Below are 16,753 nucleotides of genomic sequence, written 5' to 3'. Positions count from 1 at the left end.
GGCCCTGAGGACCAACGAGAGGTCCCAGGGGGAACAGTGAGAGGGCGAGGAGGATTCAAGCGCCTAGCACCTCTCAAAAAACGGATCACAAGCCCGTTTCGTCCCACTGATTGGCCAGCAATAGGAGCGTGGAACGCCGCAATGGCTGCTACGTAAACCTTGAGCGTGGAAGGGGTGCGCCCCATTTCCAGGCGCTCTTGGAGGAAAGACAGTATGGAAGATACGTCACTCTCCACAGGGTCTATGTTGCGTGCCGAACACCAATCAACAAAGACTGACCACTTCTGATCGTAGAGGCGTCTCATGGACGGGGCTCTAGCCTGAGAAATGGTATTTATGACGTCCCCGGGGAGGCTAGTCGGCTCCCATCGAGGGACCAGAGGTGCAGAGCCCAGAGCTCCGGCTGTGGGTGCCAGATTGTTCTGTTTGCCTGAGAGAGGAGGTCCCGTCTCAGGGGAATCGGCCACGGGGCTCCCAGGGAGAGCCTGAATAGCTCTGAGGACCAAACCTGGTTCCTCCAGAGCGGGGCCACCAGAAGGACTCTGTGCTGGTCTTCTCTGATGCGCCTGATGACCTGGGGGATCAGTGCGATCGGAGGGAAAGCGTAAAGGAGCGTGCTGGGCCATGTGTGGGCCAGAGCATCTACTTCCTTCGAGAAAAATATTGGGCAATGAGAGTTGTCTTCTGAGGCGAAGAGGTCTATCTCTGCCTTCCCGAAGAACTCCCAGATCTTGAGGACCACTTGGGGGTGGAGCATCCACTCGTCGGAGGGGATGTTGCTCCGTGACAACATGTCCGCACCCAGATTGTTCCTGCCAGGAACATGAGTCGCTCTGAGCGACTGAAGCCTCGGAAGAGCCCATTCCAGAAGACGTTTCGCCAGAGCGCATAAGCGGCTGGACGAGAGACCGCCTTGGTGGTTCAAGTATGACACCACCGTCATACTGTCTGACCGAACTAGGACATGACGTCCTGTCAAGTAAGCCTGAAAGAACTGAAGGGCCTTAATCACTGCTAGCATCTCTAGACAGTTGATGTGTAGACGGCTTTCGTCGTGGCTCCACGAGCCGAAGGCCGGTCTGCCCTCGCACACAGCGCCCCAGCCCAAGTTGGAGGCGTCTGTTGAGAGCACCGTCCTTCGTGAGACCGCCTGTAAGGGGACTCCACGCTTGAACCATACTGGATCCATCCAAGGTTTCAGGGCTAGAAGACAGGCCTGATTGACCTTGAGACATAAGCGGCCGTGCCGCCAGGCGCTGGGAGGAGCCCGGAACTTCAACCAGTACTGAAGAGGCCGCATCCGAAGAAGGCCAAGCTGCAGCACCGGGGAGGCGGAAGCCATCAGCCCTAGCAGCCTCTGGAAAAACTTCAGAGGGAGATAGGCTTTGTTCGTGACAGATGCCGTGAGCTGCTGAATTGCCAGGGCGCGCTCTGGCGAGACTACTGCCGTCATACGGACCGAGTCGAAAACTGCTCCCAGAAACGAGATTCGTTGAGTGGGGCATAGCGAGCTCTTGGCTAAGTTGACCCTGAGACCCAGACATTGTAGATGGCTGAGGAGCATGGATCTGTGGCATTCCAGCTCGTCTCGCGAACGGGCTAAGATGAGCCAGTCGTCGAGATAATTCAGAACCCGGATTCCCATCTGCCTCAGAGGGGAAAGAGCCGCGTCCATGCACTTGGTGAAAGTGCGAGGAGCCAGAGACAGCCCGAAGGGCAGGACCGTATATTGGTACGCCACCCCTCGTATGCGAATCTCAAGAATCGTCTGTGACGGGGGGCTATCTGGATGTGAAAATACGCATCCTTCAGGTCCAGCGAGCAGAACCAGTCCTCGGGGCAGATGTGCGCGAGGATCTGTTTCAGCGTCAGCATTTTGAACTTCCGTCTCATGAGGGAGTGATTCAAAAGTCTGAGGTCTAGGATGGGTCTGAGACCGCCATCCTTTTTGGGGACCAGAAAGTAGCGGCTGTAAAAGCCTGTTTCGCTCTCTGACGGGGGAACTATTTCCACAGCTCCCTTTTCCAGCAATGACATAACTTCGGCCCGGAGGACATGAGCGTCGTCCGGATTGACCGATGTTTGAAGCACCCCAGCGAAGCGAGGGGGCCGTCGTGCAAACTGGAGCGAGTAGCCCTGGTTTATGATCCCCATAACCCATTCTGACACATCGGGGATGGCCTGCCAGGCCTCGGCCCGAGTGGCAAGGGGTTGAATGATGTTTGGTGACAGACCGCCGTTGAGGGAGTCGTACACCGAGAGGGGTGGAAGAGGAAATTTGCTCTTTTTGTGATGAGGTAAAATATTGTTCGCCGTGAAAACGGCGTTTAGAGTGGGCGCAACAGGTGTGGGCCCAGCTGTCACTTGGAGCATGTTTCCCACGCCCGGAAATAAACGAGGCGGAGGGGAAATTACTCGTGGGAGCTTTTGGGGCGGTCCGGTCGTAACGGGACGATCCCCCATCCTCTTCCTTCCTGACGAATCAGGACGACTTCGGAGGCACCGGGTCCAGCACAATCTTGGGCCGGGGTCCCTGGCGTCTCGGGAAGGGAGGGCGCTTCGCAGGGCGCGAGCGCTGGCGATGCTCCTGGGGTGGCGCTGCCTGTGTTGCAGGTGGGGCTGGCTTGTTCTGTTGAGCCGGCGCAGTCCTGGGGCGGCTAGACGCAGAAGCGGAGCTGGAGCGCTTTGGCAAGAAATGCCTCATAGCCTGAGACGATTTCTGCGCGGCAGTAAAGCGTTCGGTGAAGCCGTCCACTGCAGGCCCGAAGAGACCAGAAGGAGAGACCGGGGCGTCTAAGAAGGCCGTCTTGTCTAGATCCTTGATCTCCGTAAGGTTGAGCCACAGGTGGCGCTCCAACACGACCAGGCTGGCCATGGAACGACCAATGGCCTGGGCCGTAGCTTTCGTGGCTCGCAGGGCAAGATCAGTGGCGCTGCGTAAATCCTTGAAAGCCGGCGCGTCGATTCCAGACTCGTCCAATGAGCGGAGGAGTTTGGCCTGGAAGACCTGAAATATGGCCATGGTATGGAGCGCGGAGGCAGCCTGGCCCGCCGAGGTGTAAGCCCGTCCAGCCAGTGTAGAAGTGGTGCGACAGGGCTTGGAAGGAAGGGCCCTCTTCGCTTTCCAACCCACAGCCGCGGGAGGACAGAGGTGAGCAGCCACCGCTTCGTCTAGGGGTGGCAGGTGCTCGTATCCCTTCTGCTCGGCGCCGTCAACGGCGGTGAGGGCGGAGCGGTGCGTAGTGTGGAGGCTGGCGGAGTAAGGAGCGCGCCACGACTTCGTCAGCTCTTCGTGGACCTCAGGAAAGAAGGGCGCTGAACGCTGGCGAGGTGCCTGGCGGCGGCCTGGCAGGAACCATTCGTCCAGGCGGCTGCGAGACGGCTCCTCTGGAGGGGCCCACTCGAGGTCCAGCTCCTCTACGGCTCGAGACAGGATGCGGAAGAGCTCGGCATCCATGCCCTGGCCATGCTCAATGGGTTCCAAGGGAGGCGGTGGAGCGGGGTCTTCCGGCTCACCAGCCCATCCTTCCCCTTCGGAAGCCGCAAGCGACATGGAGTCATCTTGTTCGTCGTCCGTTCCCCCGAATGAGACGAGGTCACTTGCTTCCGCGGAGGGACGCTGCTCAGGGCGGGAGAACAGAACGGGAGAGAGTTCCCTAGGAGGAGAGGGCGAGGCACGCGGGGGCTGGGCCGGCGTGAGCTCGCTCAACTCCGGGCGCTGAGTCGCTCTACCCCGCTGTCTCTTCCTAGCCGGCTCACGGGAGGAAGGAGACGGGAGGGCGCGAGCGGCGAGATCGCCCTCCGTGAAGAAGGCGACCCGCGAGCGCAGGGAAGCGAGACTCATGCACTCGCAGTGCGGGCATGAGTCTCCAGCGAGCGCGCCGTCCGCATGGGGCTTGCCCAGGCAGGCGACACACTCGCTGTGTCCATCTTCGTCATGCAGGGGGGCCCTGCACGTACCACATGAGTGGCGGGGCATCGTAAGACGCCGCTGCCGTGAAAACGGCAATTGGGTGGCTCTTTTAGAGCGGCGAGGACCGCGGAAGCTCTGGAAGCGGTTAAAACCGCTGAAATCGCTCTTTTAGAGCGGCGTTAAGCCGCGGGTGAAGCTCTCAGGAGGCGCGCCGGATGGCGGCAGGGGACGCACAGGAAGCGGCCGGGAGCGGGAAGCGGGAGGCGGCAACTCAGCGACGGCGCTGGAAGCTGCAGTCCGCGAGGGCGCCGGCGCTGTCCTCAGCCGGCGAGTCCAGGCGAGTCCGCTGCGGGAGCCTCTTCAGACGGCGGCGAGAGCAGGAAGGCGGCGAGCTTCTTCGGCTTCAGGCGGAGATCAGCGAAGAGAAATAGAGGTCGTCGCTGAAGGAGAAAACACTGAAGTCCTATGGCGAAACGCCCGCTTATATAGCCCTTAACCCCGCCCATTTCGGCGGGAACATTCGCGCGCTTTGTCGCCATAGGCCGCGCAGCTATGCCGCGCCGCCATTGGTTCAACAACTTGTCTATGAGTGAACCAATGACGGTGCAGTTACACTGCGTTATTGAAAAAGGCTTCAGCAGCGGGGAAAAAGGGAGACCTTTCCCCATACGCAGTACGAGTGAAGTATCGAAAGGGAACTACTGTTAGATACCTGAAAAACCTGAAAAGCACTGTTTATTTATTTAAATATTTGCCCTTCTGTATTTATTTGTGATGTTGCTTGTAGTTTGATTATTTGTTCTTATTTTCTTTATTTTTATTTGACAGTAGTCCTATTTTCTCTTAACATTGCACATACCGAACCGTACCGAAACCGTGACCCTAAAACCGCGATACGTACCGAACCGTGAGCAATTTGAACCATTGAGTGAACCAACCGTGAGTGATATTGCCATGGCAGAGTGATGGAGGGTGAAATTAGGATAGAATATGTCACCACTACATTTACATTATGCCTCCTCTGTCATTTTGCTTTTTATACAAATAAAAACATTTCATTCAGCTGGATAACGGTCGCCGCCGCTCCCTATTCACAGAGTACATGCAATCGCAAAACACAAGCGTGCATTCAAACGCGATTTAAATACCCCACATTTTGAAAGCGGCTCCCTTATGCATGCAAATATCTCCCAATATGAAAGCTATATCAGGCTGGGCTGTGTAGTTGTAACCAGCTCTGTATCATGATTGAAGAAAAAGAAAAAAAGGTCTCTATTTGCACTTTGTATATTGTGAGAGGACTTTGATTATGGATGCACAGTTGCACTTATTGTTTGCACTTAATAACACTAAGATAAAACTGTTATTCGTTTTTATGGTAACACTATAAATGAGGTTAACTTTAACAAAGGTTGTAGAAGCTCATAAATCATGTACAGTAAGGTCTGAAGAGACTGAAATCATACAGAAGAGAAGGCAGTCCGTTGAGTTAGTGGCAAAACCTTTTACAGTACTTGAGTATTGTTGTCTTCCACCGCATATGATAATTCATACTCAGAAAGTAGAACTGAAATGACATTCATTACAAGATGATTAGTTAAAACATTTAAAATGCACCTGCAGACTATTTTTTTGGTCATGTATTTCACTATTGAGGATTTCTTAAAAATACTGTGTAAAAATCTTGTCTCGTCTCGTTCTCGTGAACTCAATCTCGTGTCTCGTCACACCCCTACTTATAACAAATGCCTGCAGAGGGCGCCAGTAGTCTGACGATTGTTTTTACACTTTACAACGTGATCTAATCCTTGTTTAATATTGGCTTACAACATTTATTTCAAATGTCTAATTAATCTTTAATATTTGGCAATTTTTTTACAAAAGAAATGCTACAACCACAGTAATTTCTTGAACAGGAACATGTGGACTTAAACGAGGGCTTAAACTTTTATTTTGAAATCGTGTTTCTTTGAATAGAAACATGCTGTATAATGTATTCTCCTGCTTTTGCTAAGGTTTATAGATGACTTACCTTACAAATCTGATTAAATGTCACATATTGCGTTTCCAGATGTTAAAAGCAATCCAAACTCACAGCATATGCATAGATGGAGTTTGAGACGCTCATATTGATCTTCATGTGGATTCATTTCACTCAGGACTGCCTCAGCTCTAATAGGACAAGATAACCTTACATGCCCGAGATCTCACCTGTGCTAGAATATAATATATACGACTTGCCTTCATACATGCATCATAACGACACATTAAGAGTCTGTGAGTTTAAAACATAAGTACTTGTTGCCTAAATGACAGCACGTTTCAAATACGTGTCGCTAATTGTTCATCTAGTTGTTCATCCTTGAGAAAAACCACCACCGCTTTGTTCATTGTAACGCTAAGTGCTAACCACGAGACCACATTGGCACTGATAATAATGGTTGCTCGCAGTCCTAAGTTGACTCTTAGTCCCCAAAACCAAGTCGGCAGCACGGGTGGTGTCTAAGTGACTCGGGTACATCGGCGTCGTCAGCCTGTCTTTTTTTTTTCTTTTTATGCACCACCAAGCAGACTAATTTTAGGAATATAGTACAACTCTCCAGTCCAGTCCCCAAACCTGATGAAGAGCATTCACCGGTCGACGACAACGCCCGCTAGTGACAGGCTAAACAGGTAGCACCCCACCTCCTTGCCATGATTCCCGGAAACATAAAATCCACCCGCAAGGACTGCCTCCAAAGGGAACGCAATATCTCTGGTCAGTTGAACCTGCCTCCAGTCTCTAAACCTCGCCCATATATACCTTCACTCTTCCCCTTAATTAGTCCTTTCCTCCAATCCTGATGCTTATAGTTTAGGTGACAGGCGGTGACAAAGAACATGAAATAAACAGAGGCAGTACAGAAAATATCTATACTGCCACATGTGTGTGTGTGTGCGTGAGAAAGAGAGAGAGAGAGAGAGTGAGTGTGAGTGTTTGTAGACCTACACTTTCGTAGTCCTGCTGTAATCCTGACCGATCCTCCATGATCCACACTATAAACACACAAACACACATTAACGTAGATCTGCATCATTCACACACATGTTCAGTGTGTCATTATTAGTGTCTGACATACTTGAGTATCTGCAGTTTATACTTTGGATCCTCCAGTTTGTGGTTGAGCAGCTGCACTCCTGACAGTCCTGGGTTATTGTAGCTCAGATCCAGCTCTCTCAGGTGTGAGGGGTTTGAACTCAGAGCTGAAGACACATAACCACAGCCTTTCTCTGTCACCATACAGCCAGACAACCTGCAGACACACAACAGACAGATCATCTACAGACACACACAGGCGGACCATGTTGAAAATCCCTAGGAGACTGTTGATATCACTGAAGCCCCGCCCACTTTTGACAGCTGCAGACTGTTGTGACTTCAGTCAGTGACCTTTAAGAAATGTTGCCTCAAGGTGGTTTAACCTGTTAGCAAGCACCCCCGGTTTTGGAAAAATCCCAAGAAATTACATACCCAAACTAAAACAGATACAGTTCATGAACCCTTTGCACTAAAAGCATAAGTATTGTCTCATTTGAAAGCAGACACTTTGTAGTTTATGGTCATAATTAATTATTGTCACAATGAAGAAAATAGTAAAAATGCTTCAAAGTTTAAAAAAAATTATTAGAAATTTATTTTTATGAAATATCAGCTGGCAGTGATGACGGCAAGAGCGCGTAAGTGTTTTGCTTAATATCTGTTCTGGTCAGTTGCTTCGTTTTTTCGTATTTGCTGCTAGGAAGGATTAAATTCGAATCTGTGCTTGTCCTATTTTCTACCTTGACTATAATTGTATTATAATTGTTAGGGATGTCCAGATCCGATCACGTGATCGGAAATCGGGCCCGATCACGTGGTTTCAGACTCGATCGGAATCGGACGTTACCTCCCGATCAGGACTCGGATATATATGTATTAGGGGTGCAACGGTTCTTAGTAAAAAATCGAACCGTACAGTTCTCCACTTACGGTTCGGTACGCACTTGCACCGCGGTCCATCTCGAATGACGACGCATCTATTGGTTAATATCGTTTGTTTAAAATAGCAATGTGGAAAACAGACAGAGTTAAAATAATGTATGTTTCAGTCGATGGATGCGCAAAACGTTACAACAACGATAATCAGAAAGCATGGATAAAACAGTCACTCTTTGTAAACTGTTAACTGCGAGTGCCGTCTGTTGTAATGTCCAGTCATTTACGCCGTCATCACCCGGGTGTTGATACAGGTGAGACCTGAACAGCACATGTTGCTGTCTGTGTTTAAACTAACTAATTTAAGCCTTGCTGATTTAAACCTTCAAGAACAAGACGCGAAAGAGAACTCGCACGCGCTGTGAGAAGATTTGTGTGCGCTCATCTGATGCGCGCACACGCTTATTTCAGTCAGCGCGCAAATACTGAGTTCTCTTTCAAGTCTTGCGCTTCAGCGGACAAATTCATACAAAAATTATGTCAACATGCCCGTCTTAGCGAGTATCCTAGCAAACATAGTCGGTTATGTCTTAAGTGAACGTATATTAGTCGAGAAAGACAGCGCATGTGTAAGAGTACTGGATTGTGCATGTCTTAAAGGGGAAACAACTATTCCTGCTGCCTGTTTTTAATGTTAAATCAAACAACAAATAACAAAGAAATCACTCGCTGCTCTTGACTGAATAGTTTTTGTAACTTCAATAATGATTAATCTTTATTTATTTTATACAGTAAAGATAATATGCAGGGATATTTTATATTTGATTACTTTATCCATTTTCTGTATGTGAAAACGAAAACCTGAAAAACCTGAAAAGCACTGTTCCTGGATCTGTTTTTTTCGCTCTTCTTTATTCTTTTTCATGTATTATAGAAGTATCGGATCGGGACTCGGTATCGGTAGATACTCAAAATCAAATGACTCGGACTCAGACTCGAGGGCAAAAAAACGTGATCGGGACATCCCTAATAATTGTACTTGTTTAGAATAACAGCCGCCTTTGCAGAGTTTATTGTTGTTATTGCTCGTTTTTCGCACTTAAGCACTGTGTTGTTCTATCATCAGTTTTCAATCTCTTTAGGCTTTGCAGTGCTAATTTTCAAGGCGGGCTTAGCTGTTTTCAATCACGTGTTAATAAGCAGTATATTTATTGTGAGTGTGCGTGCTGTCAAGGAAGCGCCAGCGGGAGCGTTCAGCCTCCTCGTGTTCAACTGATTCGGGTAAAGACCTGCGAATCTACTAAGGAACAACACCAGTAGGCACTTAAAGGTGCCCTAGAACTTCTTTTTAAAAGATGTAATATAAGTCTAAGGTGTCCCCTGAATGTGTCTGTGAAGTTTCAGCTCAAAATACCCCATAGATTTTTTTTTAATTAATTTTTTTAACTGCTTATTTTAGGGGAAAATTAGAAATGCGCCAATTTCAGGTTGTGGCCCCTTTAAATCGCGCGCTCTCTGCCCCGGAGCTCGCGCTTGCCTTAAACAGTGCATAAACAAAGTTTACACAGCTAATATAACCTCAAAATGGATCTTTACTAAGTGTTCGTCATGCATACTGCATGCATGCGTTGGATTATGTGAGTATTGTATTTATTTGGGTGTTTACATTTGATTCTGAATGAGTTTGAGGCTATGCTCCGTGGCTAAAGCTAACATTACACACTGTATTGTATTTATTTGGGTGTTTACATTTGATTCTGAATGAGTTTGAGGCTATGCTCCGTGGCTAAAGCTAACATTACACACTGTTGGAGAGATTTATAAAGAATGAATTTGTGCTTATGAATTATACAGACTGCAAGTGTTTAAAAATGAAAATAGCGACGACTCTTGTCTCCGTGAATACAGTAAGAAACAATGGTAACTTTAACCACATTTAACAGTACATTAGCAACATGCTAACGAAACATTTAGAAAGACAGTTTACAAATATCACTAAAAATATCATGTAATCATGGATCATGTCAGTTATTATTGCTCCATCTGCCATTTTTCGCTATTTTCCTTGCTTGCTTACCTAGTCCGATGATTCAGCTGTGCACATCCAGACGTTAATACTAGCTGCCCTTGTGTAATGCCTCGATCATGGGCTGGCATATGCAAATATTGTGGGCGTACACCCCGACTGTTACGTAACAGTCGGTGTTATGTTGAGATTCGCCTGTTTTCCGGAGGTCTTTTAAACAAATGAGATTTGTATAAGAAGGAGGAAACAATGGAGTTTGAGGCTCACTGCATGTCATTTCCATGTACTGAACTCTTGTTGTTTAACTATGCCAAGATAAATTAAATTTTTAATTCTAGGGCACCTTTAAGTTTCTTCCTTCCTTTCACACTTTTCCTTCATCCTCAGCATGTGCTTTCAATACATTCCTGTTGTCTCTCGGCAATGCTCCACTAACCCATGTAAAAGGCAGCGCAATGCTTCTAACCTGCGCACTATTTACTCCTCTTCTAATACTAATACTCCTCTCTCTGTCTCTGTGGGTCTATGGAACTGTCAGTCAGCATTTAATGAAGCTGACTTCATTCCAGCCTTTGCTACTAATTCTCAATATCTGACTGAGACCTGGATTTGTCCAGAGGTCTCAGTAACCCCCTGCTGCTCTCTCTAATAACTTCACCTTCTCTCATACCCCCTCACCAGTCTGGGAGGGGTGGGGGCACAGGTCTTCTAATTTCTGACAATTGGAAATACTCGACTCATTCCTCTCTCTGCAACAACAATTTGTTTGAGTTTCATGCTATTACAATCTCAGTTCCTGTCAAAATTCATATCATAGTAATTTATCACACACACACCGTGAACACACACCCGGAGCAGTGGGCAGCCATTGCTGCGGCGCCCGGGGAGAAGTTGGGGGTACGGTGCCTTGCTCAAGGGTCTCACCTCAGTCGTGGTATTGAGGGTGGGGAGAACGCTGGATATTCACTGACAATCGGACCTGAGACTCGAACCCATGACCTTTGGGTTACAAGTCCGACTCTCTATCCATTAGGCCACGACTGCATTTACACACGCAACTGCATCATTGACAACATTTCTTCATTTAATTTAATCTACAACTCCCCCATTTGTCCACCACCAACCCCTCTACCGGTTACCTTCAGACGAAACCTGCGCTCTCTTTCTTCTTCTCATCTTTCCTCTGCTGTATCTTCCTCCCTTCCTTCACCCTCACAATTCTCATCTCTGGATGTGAATACAGCAACAGACACTTTATGTTCCACCTTAACTTCATCTCTTGATAGTATCTGTCCTCTGACATCCAGGCCTGCACGTGCCACTCCCTCTAATCCCTGGTTATCTGATGTTCTTCGTGAACATCGGACCAAACTCAGGGCTGCAGAGAGGAAATGGCACAAATCAAAAGACCAATCTGACCTAGGTAGCTATCAATCTCTGCTCTCATCCTTTTCTTCTAAAATTAATGCTGCTAAATCTTCCTATTTCCACAACAAAATCAACAGCGCTTCAAACACACACACACACACACTTTTCAAAACATTCAACTCTCTCCTCTGTCCCCCTCCACCACCATCCACCTCATCCCTAACTGCTGATAATTTTGAATAATGTTTTTCACTGACAAAACATCTTCCATCAGCAGTCAGTTCTCCGCTCCACACACACAGGAACTCAGACAAACCACATACACAGCCACACACCTCCTCTCTTCATTCTCCCCCCTCACTGACACAGAAGTATCTAAACTTCTCTCCAGTCATCCCACCACCTGCCCTCTAGATCCCATCCCCTCACACCTTCTACAAGCCATCGCTCTTACACTTTTACCAGCACTTACACACATCATCAACACATCTCTCTACAGTAGCTGCACAAATCTCAAGCTGTCTGGCGGACATCTCAGCATGGATGAAAGAACATCATCTACAGCTCAACCTGGCTAAGACTGAGCTTCTCGTCTTCCCTGCCAGTCCGACTCTAAATCATGATTTCAGCATCCAGCTAGGTACATCCTCAATTACCCCATCAAATTCGGCCAGAAATCCTTGATGACCAACTGACCTTCAAAGACCACATTGCGAAGACAGCTCGGTCATGCAGATTTGCACTATACAACATCAGGAAAATCAGGCCCTTTCTAAAAGAACATGCAACAACTTCTCGTCCAGGCCCTGGTCATTTCTAGGCGAGATTACTGCAATGCTCTTCTGGCTAGACTGCCATCATGCACAATCAAGCCTCTACAAATAATTCAGAACGCTGCAGCACGTCTCGTCTTTAACAAATTCAAGGCATTAACGCTTGCTTACAGATCTACCACAGGCTCAGCACCCTCCTACTTCCACTCACTATTATGAGTCTACACTCCTACCAGAAGCCTACGCTCATTAAAGGAGCGAAGACTCGTGGTACAAAGAGGCACAAAAATCACTTTCCAGGACATTCTCATTCACGGTTCCTTGCTGGTGGAATGATCTTCCTGCCTTCATCTGGAATGCAGAATCCCTGGCAATATTCAAAAGACAGCTGAAAACTCATCTTTCATGAGCACTTAACCTCATCTTAAAAAAAAAAAAATTCTTATTCCTATCCTTTCACTTCCTCTAATCCCTCTCTATTGTAGCTTATGATACTCTGAGCACTGCCTAAAACTTGTATTGTGAGCACTTATTGTGTCTATTTGCCTCGTCATGACAACTCGCTTGTTGTATTCCTCACTTGTAAGTCGCTTTGGATAAAAGCGTCTGCCAAATGAATAAATGTAAATGTAAATGTATCATTATGGAAATAAAAGTGAAGTTGACCTTGTGGCAATCTATAAATGCACTGCAGCTAAAGCCACATGTCTGACCATGTTATATTTCAAATATGAAGATAAGTTTAAAACTCTGAGTTTTATTAAATGTTTTTCAAGACCATGTCATGTGATTTTATATTGAAAAGACTTATATTGAAAATGTTAACTGATGTTTATTGTTATCATAAGCATCTATTCAAGTGTATTGTCTATATTGTTTTGGGGTGCTAACTACCCCATTCAGTTTCAGTCTCCCCTGAACATACATTCACACCTCTCCAGCCTGCTTATGGCTCTAATTATTCTTTTCTTTTGTCTCTATTATAATTACTGACAATGTTCTTGTGACGATGAGATGTGTTTAATTATGTATTTATATCGTCACCAGTTCTGTGTGATATACAGTCCTTATATGATTTACATCAATTATTTCCACACTCAGACAATAAAACTGTTTATATTTCAAAAGTTTAGTTACCTTTGTCAGTCGTCATGTTTTGGTAAGATGGCATGAACAGGGGAATAAGGACACTGTGGTGGATGTTCGGTGATAGGTGCACATATCAACGAACATCACAACATGCTTTATTTATCAGTTCAGTTTTCATTAAATAAGGACATGGCACATTTGTTTTGTTACTATACCATTTATTTGTAATGGTGCATTCACACCGGACACGAATGAAGCGGTAAGCGAGAGTGATTTACATGTTAAGTCAATGCAAATACGCGAATTGACATCCTGCGGCGTGATTAAAAGGTTGCGCATTTAAAGGGATGGAATGAACCAATTGTTTTTGTTGTTGTTGTTGTTTTTTTTCAGGTGTTTTCTTTTGACAAATGAACTAAATAAGAAAACATGTCTAACTGTTATGCTTATTAATTGCATTTCCTATATCTGCTTATTTTCTTTTGCAATGGCTGTCCTGTTCTTCTTTAAACATGAGATTACTGTTCTTTTTTTATTATTATTATTATTATTTTCTTTATGCTGTCTGGCTAAAGAGTTGGTATAGTCCAATTACTATTCTGGCGGGAATTTAGGATATTTAAGCCAGACCTTCTCAGCCTTTAGGAGGAAAAGAGGGGTCAATGAGTTAAACTGCAGGTTACGTTTATGCTGTTTAAGCAAACTTAGTTTATTTCTTTGTTCTTGGTAAGAAAGAACAAGTGTATGCTGTGTAAAGCCTTTGTAATATTTTTTTTAGTTTTTTTTTTTTTTTGCTCATTTATTGTTTTGTTTTCTTTATACGTACTCACTTATTTGTAAATATCACCCCAGCTGTTGCTGCTTGGATAAATAAAAAGGCACCCTTTGGATTATCCTGGTGTTCGCCTATGCCTTGCGCTATATCACCTAACGACTACAGCCCCATTGACTCCCTGTGCCAATGCATTGATAAAATTAAAAATTGGATGTGCCTAAACTTCCTTCAGTTAAACAAAGACAAAACTCTCATTGCGTTTCCTTGCGTTTGGAAACAAAGATGAAGTTCTCAAAGTGAACACATACCTTCACTCTAGGGGTCAAACAATTAAAAATCAAGTCAGGAATCTTATGTGATTTTGTAGTCAGACCTGAGTTTGAGTAGCTATGTAAAGGCAATAACTAAATCAGCATATTATCATCTCAAAAATATTGCAAGAATTAGATGCTTTGTCTCCAGTCATGACTTGGAGAAACTTGTTCATGCTTTCATCACCTGCAGGGTGGATTATTGTAATGGGCTCCTCACTGGTCTTCCCAAAAAGACCATAAGACAGCTGCAGCTCGTACAGAACGCTGCTGCCAGGATTCTGAGCAGAACCAGAAAACATGAACACATCACACCAGTCCTCAGGTCCTTGCACTGGCTTCCAGTTACATTTAGAATTGATTTTAAAGTACTGTTACTTGTTTATAAATCACTCAATGGCCTAGGACCTCAATACATTGCAGATATGCTCATAGAATATAAACCTAACAGATCACTCAGATCATCAGGATCAAGTCACTTAGAAACACCAAGGGTTCACTCAAAGCAAGGAGAGTCTGCTTTTAGCTGTTAGGCCAGCCACAGCTGGAACCAGCTTCCAGAAGAGATCAGGTGTGCTCCAACAGTAGCCACATTCAAATCCAGACTCAAAACACATCTTTTTATCTATGCATTTGCTGATTGAGCACTGTGCTATGTTTGAACTGTTTGCATTTTATTTTATACATACTATCTTTTTATTCTTTTAATTCATTTTCCTGTTTTTACTTCATTTTTAATGCTTTTATGTATCATCTGGTTATTTCTGACTTTTAAAAGCCACTTTTAAAAACCTCCCTGAAACATCCTAGCTCTTCCATCCAGATAGCAAATTTCTCTGTTTTTACTGTTATTTTTATTCCTTATGTTCTCTTTTTATTATTCTTATTTATGTAAAGCACTTTGAATTACCATTGTGTATGAAATGTGATTTATACAAATAAAATTGCCTTGCCTTGCCTTGCCTCTTGGTCCCTAACGGCATACTCTATGACAGTTCTATTCAAGAAGATTTAATCCCTCATTTCTTTAACCAAACTTCTCACTTCACCTTCTTTGAAACTGTATCTAATTCCCTTCTTGAAAAAAAGAAAAAATTAGTGAGCTTTACAATTCAAAATTATTTGAATTAGCTCAGAACAGGTGCATCTCTGGGCTCGTTAGCATGTTAGCTTACCACACTAACAAAACACAACAATTTATAAGATTAAAATCACATTTTTGCTCCAAACTTTCAAGTCGAGTGTTTTAAAAAACCTTCTGTGATGTGATGTAGCTTCGGATCAAAAATCAGACAGAAAATATATAATTTTATGCTATTCTGCAAAATGAGAAAAGCTATCTCGATTACCATTGCATTATAAATATAATTTATCTGTTATTAATTCCCGACATGGCGTAAAGAACAAAGATAGACCACATATCGTCACAATCGTGTATTTATTACTTTCAAAAGTGTCGATCTGCATGTTATATCCACGTTTTCAGCAATCTCTGAAAGCCTCTGTTAGTTCCTGGAATGTCACATGGTATATCTTTTTGTCACGATCACCATCTGTTCCTGTCATGTTCCTGCTCACTCCGGACTCCATTTCCCATAATCCTCCCTTGCCTATCACATGCACTCACTCCACCAATCACCTGTTGCCACATACAGCCTAGCACTCCACACTGATCACCACACCCAGCTGCAGATCATTACCAGGACTATAAAGGACTTTCACACACACCACCTCACCGCGAAGTCTTGATTACCCCATGTGTCATTTCCGAGCGTTATATCCTGTCTGCCTGTTTGTTGTTACCGTTCCTGCCTGTACCTGTTTAGTGACCCATTGCTGCCTGTCCTGACCCTTGCCTTGTCTGCTGTTCTGTGAATGATATCTGCCTGTCCTCAATCTTCTGCCTGTACTCTGACTACGCCTCTGCCTGTTCCTTGCTGTTCCTGTTTGCCCCTGATCGACCCAGCCTGTACGACTATGCTCACTTTGAATAAAAGCTTGCACATGGATCTCTGCCTGAGTCCCGCTTCGTTACACTTTTCTTCATTGAGGCATTTGTGGACTAAATATGCAAAGAGCGCCCTCCGGCTGCAGGTATGGCTTGAAAACAAAGTAGATCAGAGTATCCAGCGCTCATATGATGACAACACCGCACTTTGGGTAAAAATTTAATAAATATTAATCCTCTGTATAGAAAATTGACATAAACGTATGACAGTCCATCAATATTTCTCAAAATGTGCATGCCTTTAAGCTAAAAGCCCTGAGGGATGTTATTTTGTCGAGTTTTTTCATGACGATCTCACAGGAGTTTTTTCTCAATGGCTGAGACTGATGCTCATATTTATACATTTATCTGCACCGTCCTCACCTAATATGGACTTACTTGCCCCTTCTACTGTGACAGAGTCAGCTGCAGCATTAGCCCAAGAACTGTGATATTGTCTGCAGGAGCAGCATAATGAGCAAGCTAATTCTGAGTTAAAGTCACTGCCATGTGCACCCAGGTGGAAAAATCTACACTTCTATAATCTATTTAAAGT

General features: G+C 45.3%; 1 protein-coding gene across 1 annotated transcript in view; it reads right to left on the bottom strand.

Annotated features, from left to right (window-relative positions):
• Positions 1–16,753, bottom strand: part of LOC125246781 (NACHT, LRR and PYD domains-containing protein 3-like) — an 82,324-nt gene that overhangs the window by 23,488 nt on the left and 42,083 nt on the right. Inside the window, 2 exon segments of the mRNA XM_048157812.1 lie at positions 6,903–6,949; positions 7,033–7,206. Coding sequence (XP_048013769.1) covers positions 6,903–6,949; positions 7,033–7,206 — 221 coding nt within the window.

This window comes from Megalobrama amblycephala, linkage group LG15, assembly GCF_018812025.1.
Source record: "Megalobrama amblycephala isolate DHTTF-2021 linkage group LG15, ASM1881202v1, whole genome shotgun sequence".
NCBI lineage: Eukaryota > Metazoa > Chordata > Actinopteri > Cypriniformes > Xenocyprididae > Megalobrama > Megalobrama amblycephala.
This window is presented reverse-complemented; position numbering and strand designations above follow the sequence as displayed.